The sequence below is a fragment of the Sitophilus oryzae genome, unplaced genomic scaffold (genome assembly GCF_002938485.1).
Source record: "Sitophilus oryzae breed Bouriz unplaced genomic scaffold, Soryzae_2.0 scaffold_551_pilon_pilon, whole genome shotgun sequence".
Classification (NCBI taxonomy): domain Eukaryota; kingdom Metazoa; phylum Arthropoda; class Insecta; order Coleoptera; family Curculionidae; genus Sitophilus; species Sitophilus oryzae.
The window spans coordinates 1,815,746-1,833,419 of record NW_022147142.1 but is presented as its reverse complement, the minus strand read 5'-3'; the positions used below and the strand labels follow the sequence as shown (position 1 = coordinate 1,833,419).

The 17,674-nt window shown below is 34.8% G+C and overlaps 1 protein-coding gene across 1 annotated transcript; it reads right to left on the bottom strand.

The window, feature by feature from the left end:
- Positions 1-1,362: 1,362 nt before the first annotated feature.
- Positions 1,363-15,063, bottom strand: LOC115887043. The gene is made up of 3 exons (XM_030906366.1): positions 14,929-15,063; positions 2,955-3,242; positions 1,363-2,763 (listed from the first exon to the last, which is right to left on the bottom strand). Exons 1-3 carry the CDS (start codon positions 15,061-15,063, stop codon positions 1,363-1,365), a joined length of 1,824 nt encoding a protein of 607 aa, XP_030762226.1.
- Positions 15,064-17,674: the final 2,611 nt, after the last annotated feature.

The window sequence follows — 17,674 nt, the reverse complement described above, 5'->3', positions numbered from 1 at the left end:
AAGCAGCCATATAAAACGTAATTTCTAAATAGAAATTAGAACAATCGCCTTTCGTCATCATGACAACATCATGACAATTCGTCATGTTTGTTAATTTTTCTTTTGATGATTTACCTTTTTTTCCAAACTCTCCATTTTATTGACTTGTGGATATGGATAAGGATTTTTTTTTTGTTTCAGAAGGGTTTCAGATAGGTATTTAAAATTAGTTATTTATAATTTTAGGTTATACTATTTGTTATTTTATTTGCAGCAGGAGCCAGTATCATCTATTTTTTATATGTATTGGTACCCCCTTTCTCTGATAGATATGTTAAAGATACCCGGTAAAATAAAAGTAAGTATATATGTTATATTTATCAACCTATTAAGAAAAAAGTAGAAGTAGTAGTGTCAAAAATATTTCCAACCTCTCTTAATATAACAAATTAATACATTTCATTTTTTGGGTAGTTTATAGGTGGTTTATAGTAACCAGATAGAAACTTAATTAATATACCTATTTTACTTTTGTTTCAGGATTAAAACTGAACTTGAAAATGGTTCAGGGTCATGATTCTCGTAAAGTTTTCTTTGCTTGGATATTCACTTTGTTATTACAATTAGGCAGTTGCCACAAACTGATGGTTAAAAAATGTAGGTACTTATTTTAACTTATTTAACAATGTGATTTAATAATCTTAAAATAAACTAATTTAAAAATCTGCCTGAATGTCTGGGAAAATGTAGATACCTATATATGTAAAAATGCTTATTTTTTCCAAAATTACTGATAATAATTGAAGGGGTGCCTGCAATAACCAGACAGCTCCACTTTTTTCGAAAATTAGATTTTTAATGTCCTTTAAAAAAATGGCCGATCGTTTCCTGCAACAGTCAGTTCTTCCGCATTTAAAATTCGTAGGTGGGTGGAATAAACACTGTTATTTTTTGTTATTATATTATACAAATTTTATTTATTTTTATGTATAAATAATTTTTTTTATTAATAATATATAGGGTAAGTCCGGTGTAGTTGGACCACTTTTTTTGCTCCTACTTTTACACTTCTATATTAAATTTTAGAAAGCGCCATCTAGCAAAAAGAAGTAACTATATAGTTATTGTGCAAGTATTTATTATGCAAAAATACAAAAATTCACAAAGGAAACTATGAGTGAAATTTAAAAAAAAAAGTGGTATCGGTCGAACTATCCCGATGTCCTCGGGTTAGATGGACCAAGATATATGGGATAGATCGACCACTTTTTAAATCAAAAGTTATAAACTAAAAAATATACATTTTAATAAAAGTAAACGAATTTGCATCAAGAACTAAAAATAAGGATACATAAACAACATTAATTTCTTAAAGGGACTAATTTAGGCACTGTTTTTAGAGGCGGTTTTGCCGCACCGGTCACACATCTGTGAATATTTCATACAACCCTCGTGTGACCATCTATCACATCGAGTGCACTGGAACCAGTCATCCTTTTTCCTAGTCACTGAGTAGTTTTCGCCGCAACCAGCACAATCGTTTTCATCCCATTCTTCGTCACCGCTTTCGCTGTCTTGCAAAATAATTTCACTCTCTGAGTTGCTATCATCACTATAATCTTCTTTTAATCTCTTTGTTATTGTTCGTTTCTTTTTAGCTCTTTCTTTGCTCGATTTGTTTTTTATTTCGGCCTTCTGTTTTTTTTGTTTTTGCAACTCAATATTTTCTGGACTTGTCAAAACATTGGCTACTTGACGGGCACGCTTTCTAACCGTATTAACAGCAGATGTATTAATAACAGGCGCAATTTCATTCAGGGCTTTTCCTGGGGTAATTGCTGTTGTTTGGGCTTGTTGTTCATTTGGACAGTTTGGAGGGTTCAAACCATTGTAATCGGGATCTTTGGAGCAACCAGCAACTGGCGATAGTGTCGGAGCAATGTTTGGATTAGATGTTAAAGAAATCGCGTGTCTGTTTGGAATACCATCAGTTTGATTAGCAGAATTCGAAACTAACGTATCGCTTAAGTACGCATAATCTGGAATGATACTGGGATTAAACGGTAGGATTCCTGTGGCTTTGAAGCCAGAAATGGCGTTTTGAACTGTAGCTGATTTGTTCCAAGCTTCTCCAAGTAATTTGCCGAATTGGTACCGGGTTATTTTCCTAGAAGGATTTGTTTTCATAAATCGGTTACACTCAGAATAATAATGTGATTTAAGTGATTTAAAGAACGACCTATCTAAGGGCTGTAGAAAATGTGTCGTATGGCTAGGCAGACACAGTAAAATAATTTCATTTGCTTCACAAAATTCTAATACTTCTACAGAGTTGGTGTGCGATGTGTGCCCATCTAAGATAATTAAGGCGGTACCAGCAGGCTTTCTTGGCAGGAAATGCTCCTCTAACCATTTCTTATTTCTTATAACAGCATTGATGTAAGCTGATTTCTCGTTCATTACAATGGCAGACCCTGGAGGCATTCCGTCCTTATGACATTCCTTAAGGTTTTTTCCTTTTAAAATACATAGGGGGGGGGGTAGAAAAACACCTTCTGCACTGCAACATGCTACAATAGAAATGGTTTCCCCCTTTTCGCCAGAAGTTATGTTGGATACAGTTTTAGACCCTTTTTCCGCTATAACATACCCAGGTTTATTATTTAACTGTAGGCCACTTTCATCAATATTAAAAATATTTCCTGGCTTCTCAAATAATTGATATTCGGTTAAAACATTTTCAAGAACAGAAAAATACTCTTCCACTACGGTCTTATTCAATCCCTACAGCACGCGCATTTGATACTCCTTCTGCCTTTCTAACTGATAAATCTGCATGCCTTGATAAGAATAACTGCAACCAATCATACCCGGCTTTTTTCTTTATTTTATTAATAAAACTTAAAATTAAGCACAACTTTAAAGTTGTGCTTAATTTTAAGTTTCTCAGCAAGTTCAAAAGCCATGCTTCTTACCAGATCACGATTTGGAGTAAAACCATACTTCTGCATTTTTTTAATGTGGGAAACTAACTTCAGTTCAGCTTCTTCATTCAGGCAGGACTGCTTCCCCAATGAACGTGACTTTTGTAATTTTATTCTGTTTTTAAGCGTAGTTTTAGGTATTCCATATTCCCTTGGAGCTTGATTAACACCTAATGTACCCGTGGAAACAGCATTCATTGCATTTTGAAGGGCCTCTGCGCTCCAAGTAGCTCTATTGACTGTGCCTTTCCTTTTATAAAAAGTCGGCATTATGACTATCTAAAACAAAACAATGGTCTAACTAACCCAAAAAATTACGGTCCAACTAACCCATTTCAAGGGTTAGATGGACCACCTTGTCAATACGGCCTAGTACTATTCAGCGATAAAAATATTAGGTTAAACTGTACTTTGTTAAGGTAGCAACAATCTACTATACAATCGGCAAAAAATACTTACATATATTTTTTTTACAGCATGTAATACTAAACTATAGAATTTTTTTTATTACTAACACGTGCACACTAACTAAGCTTCTGTGTGACTGAACGCCGCCAGACAAACAAAAACAATATTTTAATATTTGGATTCGTCCAACGGAGGGGTGCCCGGGTGTAAATGTATAAAAAATTAAATAACACGTAGAATTTTGGGACTGGTCGATCTAACCCGATGGTCCAACTACCCCGGAATTACCCTAGTTTAAAAAATAGTACAATTTTTGCTTTTTTTATAATTTCCCTTAAAATACGTAGTAGTATTTTTTCGTTCTGAAAAAAACTGAACATTTTCACTTAAGCTGATTTATTCCATACCCCACGTTCCCTTTACGTGGTATAGGGAATAAATCAGTTTAAGTGAAAATTTTCGGTTCGTTCAGAACGAAAGAATACTACTAATAATGGCTAATTTAAATTTCCCGCCAACCAGAATGTGCGATAATGTCTTACGATACGTTTTATACCTATTTCTTTCTTTTTCATATGAAGCACACATAATAAAGAAAGATAGCAATAAAGACGCACGTCCTGCCATGGCCCTGCTTCCAGAAGAGTTTGGCAGAATACTAGGAGAAAGGTGAGAGTTATGAAAGAAGAGCGACGTACTGGAAAGGACTGTAAATGTAAATTTAAGTGCTTCTCTAAATTTACAGAACGTGCTAAATCGGAAATATTAAACACATTCAATCTTATTGGCGACAAAGAAAAGCAAGACGTTTATCTTGGATTGCAAATCCATATAACTCATATCATTAGAAACAGACCTAAGTCCGGAGAGGGACCTAGACGGAATTGTTCATGTTCCTACATGTTAAGAGCAGGCATTGGGGAAATAAAAGTATGCAAACAAAGATCCAAGAACATGTTCCAGCACCAAAAAATATGCATGTGGAAAGCATTTAAATCGACCCAATAGAATACTCGAAGATATTCTTCATCAAGTCGACACCTTTATTCAATCATTTCCAAAAAGAAGATCCCATTATAGCAGAAATAAAAATGAGAATAAATTTTACCTGTCTCCAGAACTAAATATGTCTAAGATGCACAGAATGTATCTTCAAAAATACGAACCAGACGTTTTTAATGGTATGGAAAATGAACAAAAACCTAAACTTACCTATGATTTTTTGTCGCCATTTTATAACTAAATACAACTATTCCTTCGGTAAACCAAGGTCGGATACATGTCAAACCTGTGACCGACTTAATAACCTCATTGCAGCGGAAAAACAGGAAGATGTGAAGAACACTTTGTTACAGGAAAAAGAAGTACACGAAAGAAAAGCAAAATATTTTTATATAAATTTAAAGGAGACGATGGAATTAGGGAAAAAAGATAGAGAAAGTGAGGTGCTGGTGTTTTACTACCAGCAAAATATGCCACTTCCACATTTAACTAGTGGCGATGTATTTTTCAAGCGAGTTACCTACAGTTGACAGTGGGAATATAATTTCTGCATATTGTATGTTGGCAGCAAGGGTAAATCCTATTTCTTCATGTATGACAAAACTATCGCAAAAAATTGGCGCCGGAAGGCACGTATAACCGCCGATACTAAAATATGTTAATATCTCAAAAACTGCGACTGACTGATTTTGATGTTTTACAAATTTTGTTGCAAATATTATTCCTAATCTTAATTTGAAAACCGCGTTTCGCTAGCTACTGTAATTTTGGAGTTACGATTTTTTAAAATTTTTAACCCCCTCCCATACCCCCTTTCCAACCTCCCACCCCCACCAAAAACTAATAGCCAGATTCTCGGGTGCCACAGTATTTTTGTGCCTAATTTGGTTAAAATCGGTTCAGCGGTTTTTGAGTTATCGTGTTACAGACGGACAGACAAACAGACAGACACCATGAAAATATTTTGCATTTAGGTCATTTATGACCCAAATAACTTATTTTGAGTGAAATTAAAAAAACTTTTTTTACCGATCTTAATAGCCTACCATACTTATTGGTATGGTCGGCTAAAAAGGCCAAAATGATGTTGTAAGCATGCTACATTACTTTATTGAAAATTTCGTAGCTGAAAAAGTGAAAACTCTGTACATTTTCTCCGACAACTGTAGTTCTCAAAACAAAAATCATACGATGGTACACTATCTTTATGTTCAAGCTCACACTGGCAGATTTAAGAACATTATACAACGCTATCCGGAACCTGGTCACAGCTTCCTACCTTGTGACCGGAGTTTCGGTTTGATTGAGAAGGAAAAACGGAAACGAGAGAGAATAGTTCTACCTGCAGAATGGGTACAGCTAGTAAAAAACACCAGCAAAAATTTTACTATAATCCCTGTCACACAACTACATGTTTTTAAATTTTTCTGACCACTTTAAAAACATTTTTAAAAAAATGGTAACCAACCTACCAAAAGTAAAATTTCGTTTATCTAGTTATCGAAAGTTGGAATATAATGGTAAAATGATAATGTGCAGTACTATTGCAAGTGCTATGTTCCATGAAGATTTTGTCCTTCAAAAACCAAGCGCTGTGTTAAGCTTACCAAATCCCGATCAGCACCTATACAACGGGGTTCTTCCCATAAAACAAGCGAAATATTCACGGGTAATGGATTTGGCACAAAAATATGTTCCACCAGATTGCATGTGGTACTACGAAAACAAAAAGTCGTGTATATTCCATTAAGTAAGTAATATTTGATGAGATGAAAATCAGAAACGAGTAACAATATAACCAAGAAAAAGACTCAGTGGTGAAATCCTACGATTATGTTTAGGTTTTTCTTATTAAGGGAATATTTAAGCTCTTGGAAGCAATCAATTTTTTATAATTTTGATTGTAAAATGACGTGTGTCTATTATATCTATTCCAGTAAATTTAAAAATCCTGGCGCCAATTTGCTTTGTTTGCCGACGTCCCCCATCTTTTAAAAATTACAAATAATTTTGTTGACCACTGTTTTTCAATTGATGGTAAACTAATTAAGAAGGATATATTGTAGAGCAGACCAACATCAGTCTCCGATTTAAAAATCGGCAAAATATCCCGTTAAACTATTCTCACACACTATGTCAAGTGCAATATCTCGATGTGGACACTGTGGTAAAAATGGTAGATGATTTTTAAAAGACCTAGAAGATGGAGTGTTCATCCTATAAACAGTGAACCTACATGATTTGGTGAATATTATCATTTATATGAATGACTGAAAAGTTATCCAGAATAAAGGAATATTTAAGAATTTCTCAGCCAACAATCTCTTATATCTTAGGGCTCATAAAACCTAAAATTAAAAAAGTGTATACTAACGTGCATAAACGACCAATTAGTCCCGAAGAAAGATTAGTAACACTCAGGTAATATGTTATATAATATTTATATAATTTATACAAGGTAAGAATCAAGAAATTCTTTCTCAAACGTTTGTAGTATGGATGTTGCAGTGTTTAAACCTTACAAAGCGTACTGGAAAAAAGTATTAAACCAGATCAATATTGATATGATGCAAATAAAAACTTCTTATTTTCTATTCAGCCAGAAGCTTTAATCGTATTACATTTTATAATTTTTATATCAAGTATATTTTATTCCAAAAACCCAATTTGTTTAAAAGTGCAAATTAGTGCAAAGTTAATAAAAATATATTTTAAAAACAAATGTTCATAGTGTATTTAAATAATTATCTGATAAACTATGGTTATTTATTCATATGGACGGATCGGATGCGGCATTCTCGGTAAAGAAACGAAAAAAGAATTACTACTTTCCAAGATATATGAAAGACAAAACAAAAACCTGAGCAAGCATTATATTAAATGCGAAACGTCGCCGTCGTATAAAAAAGGAAGTTTGTTTTAATTCATCCTAGCCACAAACCGAAGAAACAACAAATAAAACTTGTTATTTATTAATACATACAATGTTGGTAATTTCGGCGTATGCTTGTGTCATTCTGAAAAAATGTTCATGTATGATATTCGGGGTCATCGGGTCGATTTATATGTTTATGTGAGAAAATAAAGCAGAAAAAAGATCCTGGAAAAGTTTCATCATTAGAAGCTACCAAAGCAATTCACAAAACGAGAGAGGACGCTTTCTTCGCATTATTAAAAGAAAATGAACCGACCTGTTTAAGACTTTGTTTTGATTGCCAGAAAAATTACTACCGTTTATTTTTTTATTACGAATTACTCTACAATTTTACGTTGTTGGAAGTATTAAATGTAGAATGTCCCAAAATAAGTGCCTCAGCTACGTATGGACCGAATGAAATTACAGAAAGGGTCCAAATGAAGTGTCTTCATGCGTATATCATTGTCTTCAGAACATTGATTTCAGAGGTTAAAAAATATATAAAAAGTCCTTCGACGAGGGATGTGGTTTCCAAAAAAAAAGAAAAAGATGATAGCAATGCTGTAAAGTTTTTAGTTCGTTACATGTCTTTGATTATGATATATGATGTCTGGGCACAACCCTGTTATTGTTTGGCACAACCCTGTTATTGTTTGACACAACCCTGGTATCGCTCTGTGGGAGCGCGCGCTGTCAACATCGCTTCTGTCAATTCTCTGTGATCTAACTTCACTTTTGGTTGGACCGTTTGGCCTCTTAGACGCCATTAGTCCCAGTGTTGAGAAATGGTGGTCATTTAAATCTGGCTGTATTATCTGAATCAGCTGCCATTCGAAGCTACAGGTAAAGCTGAGTTATTTTCCTTTTAGATTCGATATTATTAGTGAATATTTTTAGGGTAGAGTTACGGATGTCCCAACTTGTATTTGTATTTGGCTGGCACGTTGGCGTCCCTTTGCTTTTGTCCTCCAGAATGTCATTTGGAAGAAAGGACAGATTGTTTATTATTTATTGAGCCCTCGGAAGTATTTCGAGGTAGGTTCATTTTGTTTATTAGACGGTGTTTGATTTTAAACAAGAGTTTCGTGTTCTTAGGGTCTTACGGACGGACATTGTCTTACGGACAAGTGTCCAAGGTATGGACTATTTTTCAAGGTCCTAGTAGTGTTCTCTTGTGCCACTATCTTATGGACGGATGTCCCATGGACAAGTGTCCCCAGTAGGATTGATTTGTCTTACACATAGAGTGCCCCAGCGTGGATGTGGCTTGAGCCCCGTGCTGCTTCACCCCCATTTCTAAGCCTGGATCGCCGACAGACAGTACAGAGATGCTAGACCTCCTCGCGCTGCTACTGTTTGAAGCAGGGTTACATAAAAGAACAGCTAAGTGTATATTTAAGTTCTAGTTTTGCATTTAACATCTAAAATGTTTTCAGTCTTAAACAGTAACGTACATTTTAAACAATAGCGTACAGACTATATTTAGTGGTTAGATTATTAAGGATATTTATGTCGATGCAGTAGTAAAAGTGTGATTTAGATTTTAGATTTCATAATATCACGCATTGTAATAGTATTACTTTCTATAGACATTATTATTACGCTATACTAACAGATGAATAACGAGATAGATTCTAGAATCTACAGGTTGCAACACATCTGATTTAACACCGTATAAATTTAACAATTTAAATAAAGTAATGCTACTTTTCCTATATTTTCTATAACGTTACACGCATTGTATTTTCTTTATAGTCTTTTCATAGAACGTATTTAATATTATTTACATATATAGTTTTACTCAACAAGTAACCACTATAATAATTATATTAATTGTACAATGCTATTTACCATCAGAATTCATCACGAATAAATATAGTCATTAGTTTTAAGTATTATACAACTGTGTTTTCTTTCTCTGTACATGCCTGGCGCCCAATATCTATATATCTTTTGTTTATTACTATTGATTAATTTTCTCTCTAGTGAAATACCTTATCCACGACTGCTCTCCGATGAAAAGCTGCCGTTCGCAGTGGTAGTTGTTTAAAAAACGCTACAATGCTATTAAGCTAGATGCTGCAAGCTCCTAAAAATGTGAAAGAAATGGAGATGACCTTCCCAGTACGAGGAAATTTTTTCCATCCACCTGATCGTTTATTTGGAATTTGTAAAAAAGAGTTTAAAAAGCAAGAATTGAAAACGCCAGAGCTACATCGACATAATTGGAAAATATGCAACCCTTAGTCCGGGACTATACATTGCGTTTTAGCGGGACCCGTTCGGCGGGACAGATACAACACATCGTTTTAAATGGGGCCGTTTATATACCTGCCGTTGTGCCACACCAACCGGATCGCGAGCGCACATGCTGGCGCCAAACGGGACGGCCGGACGAACGCCAACGGCGGGATACGATAGAAACACACGCATTTGAACGAGAGCGTTTATATTGTGCGGTTCTGCGGCGCAATTCGTTGTAGGTATTTATACTTTTGTGCAATATGTTTGATACGGACAAGTTCATACAGTGCGTGCAAGAGTACCCAAGTATATGGGAGAAGGCGTCGAAAGAGTATAGCGACAGGAATGAAAATGAGAAGAGCTGACGGAGTGTCGGTGAAACAATGTTCGATACGTGGGAAGCAATGACAGAGGCTGAAAAGCAGGAACAAGTTAAGAAAAATATACACTCTATATGTAGGTATATTTTAGGTTCATTTATATTGACAATTAATTAAAATATTCATTTAAAACATATGATGCCTTTGGAAAGCTACGGCCCCTGCTTCCAAAAAATAGTCAGCGAAAAATTCTCTCACGATAGATCCTTGTTATTTCCCTATGATTTTGTAATTTCTTAGGTACAAAAATATTGCCCACTATTGATACAGCTCCAGATAATACACCTAATATAATTCTGTATAATGAGGGGTGCGGTGCACAAAATCGCAACTCCATTTTGGCGAATGCACTTTTTAATTTTTCGCTTCAGAATATCTGCATTATTCCAAAGTACTTAGAAAAAGGGCATACCCTAATGACCGAAAGACCGCCAGCTTTACGTTTGATTGTTCGTTTTAAATCGAGTTTTTATGTTGAAGTGTTTTACCTTTTCGATTCGAACAAAATTTCTGATGAGACTGGTAAGTACTGTAAATTGTTATATAAAATTACTTTTGAGCGAGTTCTAAAACAAAATTTTTCTCAAGTTAAAGTCGCGTTTCGAAATTTGAAAATTTTTAATATTTTTAACTTTCCTAAGTATTAAAAAAAATCACTTTCGGTATTTTTTTTGTATGTTACTTATTCATCAATAAGTAGTTATCACAAAAAGTTTTAATCGGCTCAGATTGCGCCTAATGAAGTTATGATTACTTTTAGAAACTAATGTCATCAAAAACAAGGATCTGGTAGATGTGTGGTTAGAAACACCCAAATGAAATCGAAACCAGACAGTGTATGAAAAAATGTTGTCCCTTATAAGTATCGACGAACCTTCTCAAAACATAAAAGATAAAGTTATGAAATGCAGTCAGTTGTTTGGATTGAAAATGTCAAGTAAGTGGCAACAAAACATTCTCGTAATCAACTTTTACATGAGGTAGCTTGGCTGGACCAAATAATATTTGGCAACAGTAACGACCCTAACGAGAGTACATCTTTGGATAGTGATGATCAGCCAGGACCTAGTCGTCCAGTAGGAAGACCGCGAGTATCACTTGAAGAAGTTTCAATGAAAACAAAACGAAAGCGCGTAATGGAGATAACTAAGAAAATACCTGCAAATGAGATTAAGTTTGCAGCCAGTGTTTTATCAGGGGCTGATCATAGGTTTCCTCAAATGTTACTGGTTTTACTACTTTCGAAGCCTTGGCACTTATGTTAGATCTAGATTTATCTATGAGAAAATATATTCTTCTTAGATATGCCATCAATCTTAAAGCCCAGAACTGCCTGCCTAGTTATCATCAGGTGAAGAATACAAAAAACACTATTTTACCTTCCAAATTGAATGTTACTGAAATTTATGCAGAAGTGGATTTAAAAAGAACTTTTAGAACAGCCTTAAGCATTTTTAAGTTGATAAAATTGCAGCAATGACGCCACTAACGTTATTCGATGAGGGAACAGGCAAAATTTTATGGAAAAATGATAAGCCTTCGTCAACTCTATACTGTAGACCTATCAAGTTTTTATTTCAAAAGGAAAATGCTAATCTTGTGCGTTCTACGGAAAAGACATGAATACAAAAATTGAAAAGTTGCAGCCTATTGAAATAAAAACTAGAGAAGGTTACATATGTAAGAGCGAGTAAGAAAAATATAATATTTTTTTTTTGTTTATATAGCATAATATATGAATGGTGTTAATATCAATTTAATATTCAAACAACATAAACAAAAGAAGCTAAACTCACCTTAGATGCCGGGACACTTGTGTAATGCTCTCACTCTATGATCACGCAATTTGCAATCTATAAAAATAAAATATACTTGAGCATCACTGGAAAACGCACATGATCACATCACCATAATCGAGTATATAAAATAGTTAAATATTTTTGTTGTTCCGTAGCTAAGCGACAAGGCGTCTGTCCCACACACAAAAGGGATGGCCACAAAGCGACATAGCATAATGTTGTTGTTCCGCAGCTAAGCGACAAGGCGTCTGTCCCACACACAAAAGGGATGGCCACAAAGCGACATAGCATAATGTTGTTGTTCCGCAGCTAAGCGACAAGGCGTCTGTCCCACACGCAAAAGGGATGGCCACAAAGCGACATAGCTTAATGTTGTTGTTTCGTAGCTAAGCGACAAGGCGTCTGTCCACACGCAAAAGGGATGGCCACAAAGCGACATAGCATAATGTTGTTGTTCCGTAGCTAAGCGACAAGGCGTCTGTCCCACACGCAAAGGGATGGCCACAAAGCGACATAGCATAATGTTGTTGTTCCGTAGCTAAGCGACAAGGCGTCTGTCCCACACGCAAAAGGGATGGCCACAAAGCGACATAGCTTAATATTGTTGTTAAACAATTTGAGTCATACGTAAAAATATAAAACACTCCAAAATAATAATACTAAATACCATTTGATAATTTGCCAGGTATTATAAATCACACCCAATAAATATTACTAAAATACTCTTTGATAAATAGCTGTCCATTACGTATCTATAATAAATAACACTAAAACACTCTTTGATAAACATCTATCTTTTAACTAAACTATATTAAAATGCCCTTTGATAAATACTTGTCTACTATAAAACACACACACACACACACAAAAGTAATACTAAAATACCCTTCTCTATCTACTACTAAAGCTCAATAACTGTTAACTTAATAATATTAAACTACTCTCATACAAATCCCAGTAATGCCCGTGAGTGAACAAAATACACTCACCTGTATAATACTTCATTCTTTCTATTCAGTCCCAGAAATATTTTCCACACAATTATAATCTGAATTTAATATTTTTTTGATAAATGGCGACGTCAATCTAAATAATCATCAACAATGCAAACCGCATCGTCTAGGAAACAACATTTTATACATGCGGTCAAGAAAAGTCAATTAGAGATTCAAATAAAATATTATTTCTTAAAATAACACAATTTAATATAAACAATTTTTTAACGGAAAACAAGACTCTTACAGTCGGCCATCCTGCTAGAAGCTCGTCCCGAGCTTGCCTAATCGGATTTCATTAGGATTACGCCTAATATCGCCTAATTATCGGATAAATACGCCTAAATATCGGATAATACTAAATCTCCATATTTACCATATCCTTCACTAGCAGCTGAATCTGAAACTTCTCCACATGCCTTCCAGTGTCTCACTGCCACCGTTCGTTTAGTCAACTTTACGTTTGTTTCAATAAGTGGACTCAATATCCACCGTGTACCTATCATGTGAGAATTCGGATTTTATTACCATTGGTCCGCTGCAGACGGAAAGTAATCTACGGCTGATATGACTGTTGGTGCTGTTTTCTTGATAAGCACCAAATCACCTATCTTGGGCTGTCTTGCTTCTTTACGAGTTTTATCAAAGTAAACTGTCTGTTTGCTTTCAGTCAGCTCAGTTATTCTGCTTGTTCTTTCTCTTTCAAGTAAAAGATTATCTACTACCCGAGATATTCATGTAACTGTATAAACCAAACACTAATCGGTTGTTTGTCTTTGATGATTTGATTTGATTTGATTAATTCCATTTAATATAAATACAATGGTACTTAGATTATAGGATCTCCACGAAGAATATATACAGAAAACAAGAACAATTTTAAGATATAAAATTACACAAAGACAAATATAAAACAAATATACCTGAATTTATACACAAACAGAACAATTTTAATTCAAGAATTATTATTATATATCTGCCGATAAGCCTTGAGTTTTGAGGTCCCGGAAGAATTCGTTTAGCGTGTAGTAGCTCTTTGATATAGAGAATTTATTTAAATTAATTTTTTTTTGTTTAAGTTCAGAGGTTCAGAGTGATATCTATGGACGAATTCACTTGAAGTTTTTCCGGTGTTCTTATTTGGCATATTGTTTATGTTTATATTGTTGTGTCCTTTAGAGTTGAGATCATTTAGAGTTCCTTTAGAGTTGAGATCATCAGTGAATTGTGGATTGTGTAATTGTAATGTTCAATTTGACTATCAGCTCTACACGTTGCCACCGCTAATTTGTATGGATGTATCCGCTTGTTACAGCGTCCTTCGTCCGTTGTCCCAATATCTCCTGATAGTATAGGTTCCCTTCCGACATGGCTCGTCGAATCCTTGATTCCAGGAAGGCTTAGGTCAGCCTCGTTTACGTTTGTCTCTAGGTGTCTACTGCAATACTTGCTTTGGTATTCTGTCGTCAGCCATTCGTTGTACATACATGTGGCCGTACCACTGTAGTTGTTTTTTTTTGTATATCTTTACAATGTTACCATCCACCTTCATTTTTTTTTTCATGTATTCTCTCGTTCCTAATTCTGTTTAAACGAGAGATTCGGGCTGATCTTCACCAGAAGTCCATTTCGGTAGACAACAACTTCTTTTTTGTTTTTTTTTGCTTAACAGCCATACCCCAGAGTCATATAACATTGCGCTTTTCAGAATCGCGTTATAGATCAGTTTTTTTTTCTGTGATCCGAGATATTTTTAAATTAAAGCACCAACGCTACTTTCACAGGTATACTTGCTCGTTCTTGACAATAAGCACTGAACATTTTAGATGTGAAAACAGATCAGTGATAATCCGAATAGGTCGTTCAAATAAAGCAGATATGTCATCCAAAAATATCAACACTTTACTCGTCTTTGTTGTACTGACGGCTTTCATGAAAATAAACTTAGTAAAGGCATCTATGGCGTTAAATAATTATGATTCTTCTTTCTGCTTTTTGGATAAGTCCGAAGTAATCAAGATAGACGGTATGCATTGGAAGTTCTTTCTTCTGTTGGTCGTTTTCTTTATTCAAGCACAGTCTACAGCACTTAATGTATTTCCCACATTAGCTTTCATCCGGGGAAACCAATAATACCTAGTAAATTTTTTAGCAGCTAAGTGGTTCAAATCATCGTGAGAAGTTCGAACTACATGAAATCACATTTTTTTGCAGAACTACCCATTGTAGTATTTTGGCTTTAGTTCTGTAGACTTGTCCTTCACGTATGGGATAGTCTTTGTAGATTCTCCTAGCATGTTCAGTATCCAGCAGTTCTGATAGTAACTTGCTCACTTGGTGATATTGGCACTGCATGACTGATCGCAAAGTTATTTTCTGTACATCATTTATTCCAGGAGAAGAACTAGCTTCAGACAAGAAAGTTCATCTTTCATTACACGAACGCTCCGTTGTCAGGTAAATATCCACCGATCTTTAAATGCCATCGATTTGTAGTTCTAAATTGGTAGTATCCAAAAATTCAACTCTGCCATCACGATGTCCTTTCAATACACAACATCGAGATATATGTATAGGTAAAGTCATAGGATTTGCTTCACTCTTCTATATAGTGTTACATGTACTTTCAAAATCTATGTATGCTTTCGACGTTCGGCCATATACTTTTACTACTCTGTAATATTTTTGACTGGTTTTGACTATCAGGTCGTACCGAATCTCTTCTGTCTCGTGACAAATTTTGAAAAATTTCCAAATTATTTCATATTCTGACTTTCTCTTGTTGTTTGAACTCTTTTCTAGCCACATTCATACGTCTTTTCTTTGGTCTATCTGCCATCAGTTAAGTCGTAGTTAAGTAATTAAGTTGTAGTCGAAGTAAGTTGGCCGCTATTTCTGTCGCCCATACAAATTAAATACATCACTAGTAACTGTAATTTTATTAATAATAATACTACATATTTATTTATCCACAAATAATGATCTAATAACATAATTTGGGCATGTCAGATATCTTAAATAAATACAAACTTATAATAAAAATATGTATAAACTGAAAATACGCAAAATATATTATACATAGACCTGAAAAGCTCAGATCCACTTCTGAATTGTAAGAGCGAGTAAGAAAAATATAATATTTTTTTTTTGTTTATATAGCATAATATATGAATGGTGTTAATATCAATTTAATATTCAAACAACATAAACAAAAGAAGCTAAACTCACCTTAGATGCCGGGACACTTGTGTAATGCTCTCACTCTATGATCACGCAATTTGCAATCTATAAAAAATAAAATATACTTGAGCATCACTGGAAAACGCACATGATCACATCACCATAATCGAGTATATAAAATAGTTAAATATTTTTGTTGTTCCGTAGCTAAGCGACAAGGCGTCTGTCCCACACACAAAAGGGATGGCCACAAAGCGACATAGCATAATGTTGTTGTTCCGCAGCTAAGCGACAAGGCGTCTGTCCCACACGCAAAAGGGATGGCCACAAAGCGACATAGCTTAATGTTGTTGTTCCGTAGCTAAGCGACAAGGCGTCTGTCCCACACGCAAAAGGGATGGCCACAAAGCGACATAGCATAATGTTGTTGTTCCGTAGCTAAGCGACAAGGCGTCTGTCCCACACGCAAAAGGGATGGCCACAAAGCGACATAGCATAATGTTGTTGTTCCGTAGCTAAGCGACAAGGCGTCTGTCCCACACGCAAAAGGGATGGCCACAAAGCGACATAGCTTAATATTGTTGTTAAACAATTTGAGTCATACGTAAAAATATAAAACACTCCAAAATAATAATACTAAATACCATTTGATAATTTGCCAGGTATTATAAATCACACCCAATAAATATTACTAAAATACTCTTTGATAAATAGCTGTCCATTACGTATCTCTAATAAATAACACTAAAACACTCTTTGATAAACATCTATCTTTGAACTAAACAATATTAAAATGCCCTTTGATAAATACTTGTCTACTATAAAACACACACACACAAAAGTAATACTAAAATACCCTTCTCTATCTACTACTAAAGCTCAGTGATAACTGTTAACTAAATAATATTAAACTACTCTCATACAAATCCCAGTAATGTCCGTGAGTGAACAAAATACACTCACCTGTATAATACTTCATTCCTTCTATTCAGTCCTAGAAATATTTTCCACACAATTATAATCTGAATTTAATATTTTTTTGATAAATGGCGACGCCAGTCTAAATAATCATCAACAATGCAAACCGCATCGTCTAGGAAACGACATTTTTATACATGCGGTCAAGAAAAGTCAATTAGAGATTCAAATAAAATATTATTTCTTAAAATAACACAATTTAATATAAACAATTTTTAACGGAAAACAAGACTCTTACACATATGTGATATTCGAACTAATATGTTAACCATGTTGGACGGTAGTGTGGGGAATATATTATCCGAAACCAATTCAACAATGAAATGCGTCATTTCCGGAGCCACACCAAAAGATATGAATACTTTAGCAGGAATTAGCCGTCCCGCTAATAATGATAACTATCGTTTCAGGTTGTCAACTCTGCATTGTTGGGTCCGTTTTTTTGAGTGCCTTCTCCACACTGGATACCGACTGCCAATAAAGTTGTGGCGGGTTACTGAGAATAAAACCATAGTAGAAGGCAACAAAAAAAGAATCAAAGCGGAATTTAAAGCTAAATTGTCTTTAATAGTGGACAAGCCAAAACCAGGGTATGGCTCAAATGACGGCAATACAGCCAGAAAGTTTTTTCATAATCCACAAGTTAGTTCGGAAATTACAGAAGTTGACAGGGAATTGATAGAGAAATTTTCAATAATCTTAAGAGTATTAGCAAGTGGTAATGCCATTAACTTAGATAAGTTTAGGGTATTGCTAAATGAAACTAATAATTTATACATTATCCTTTATAGGTGGTACAATATGTCAA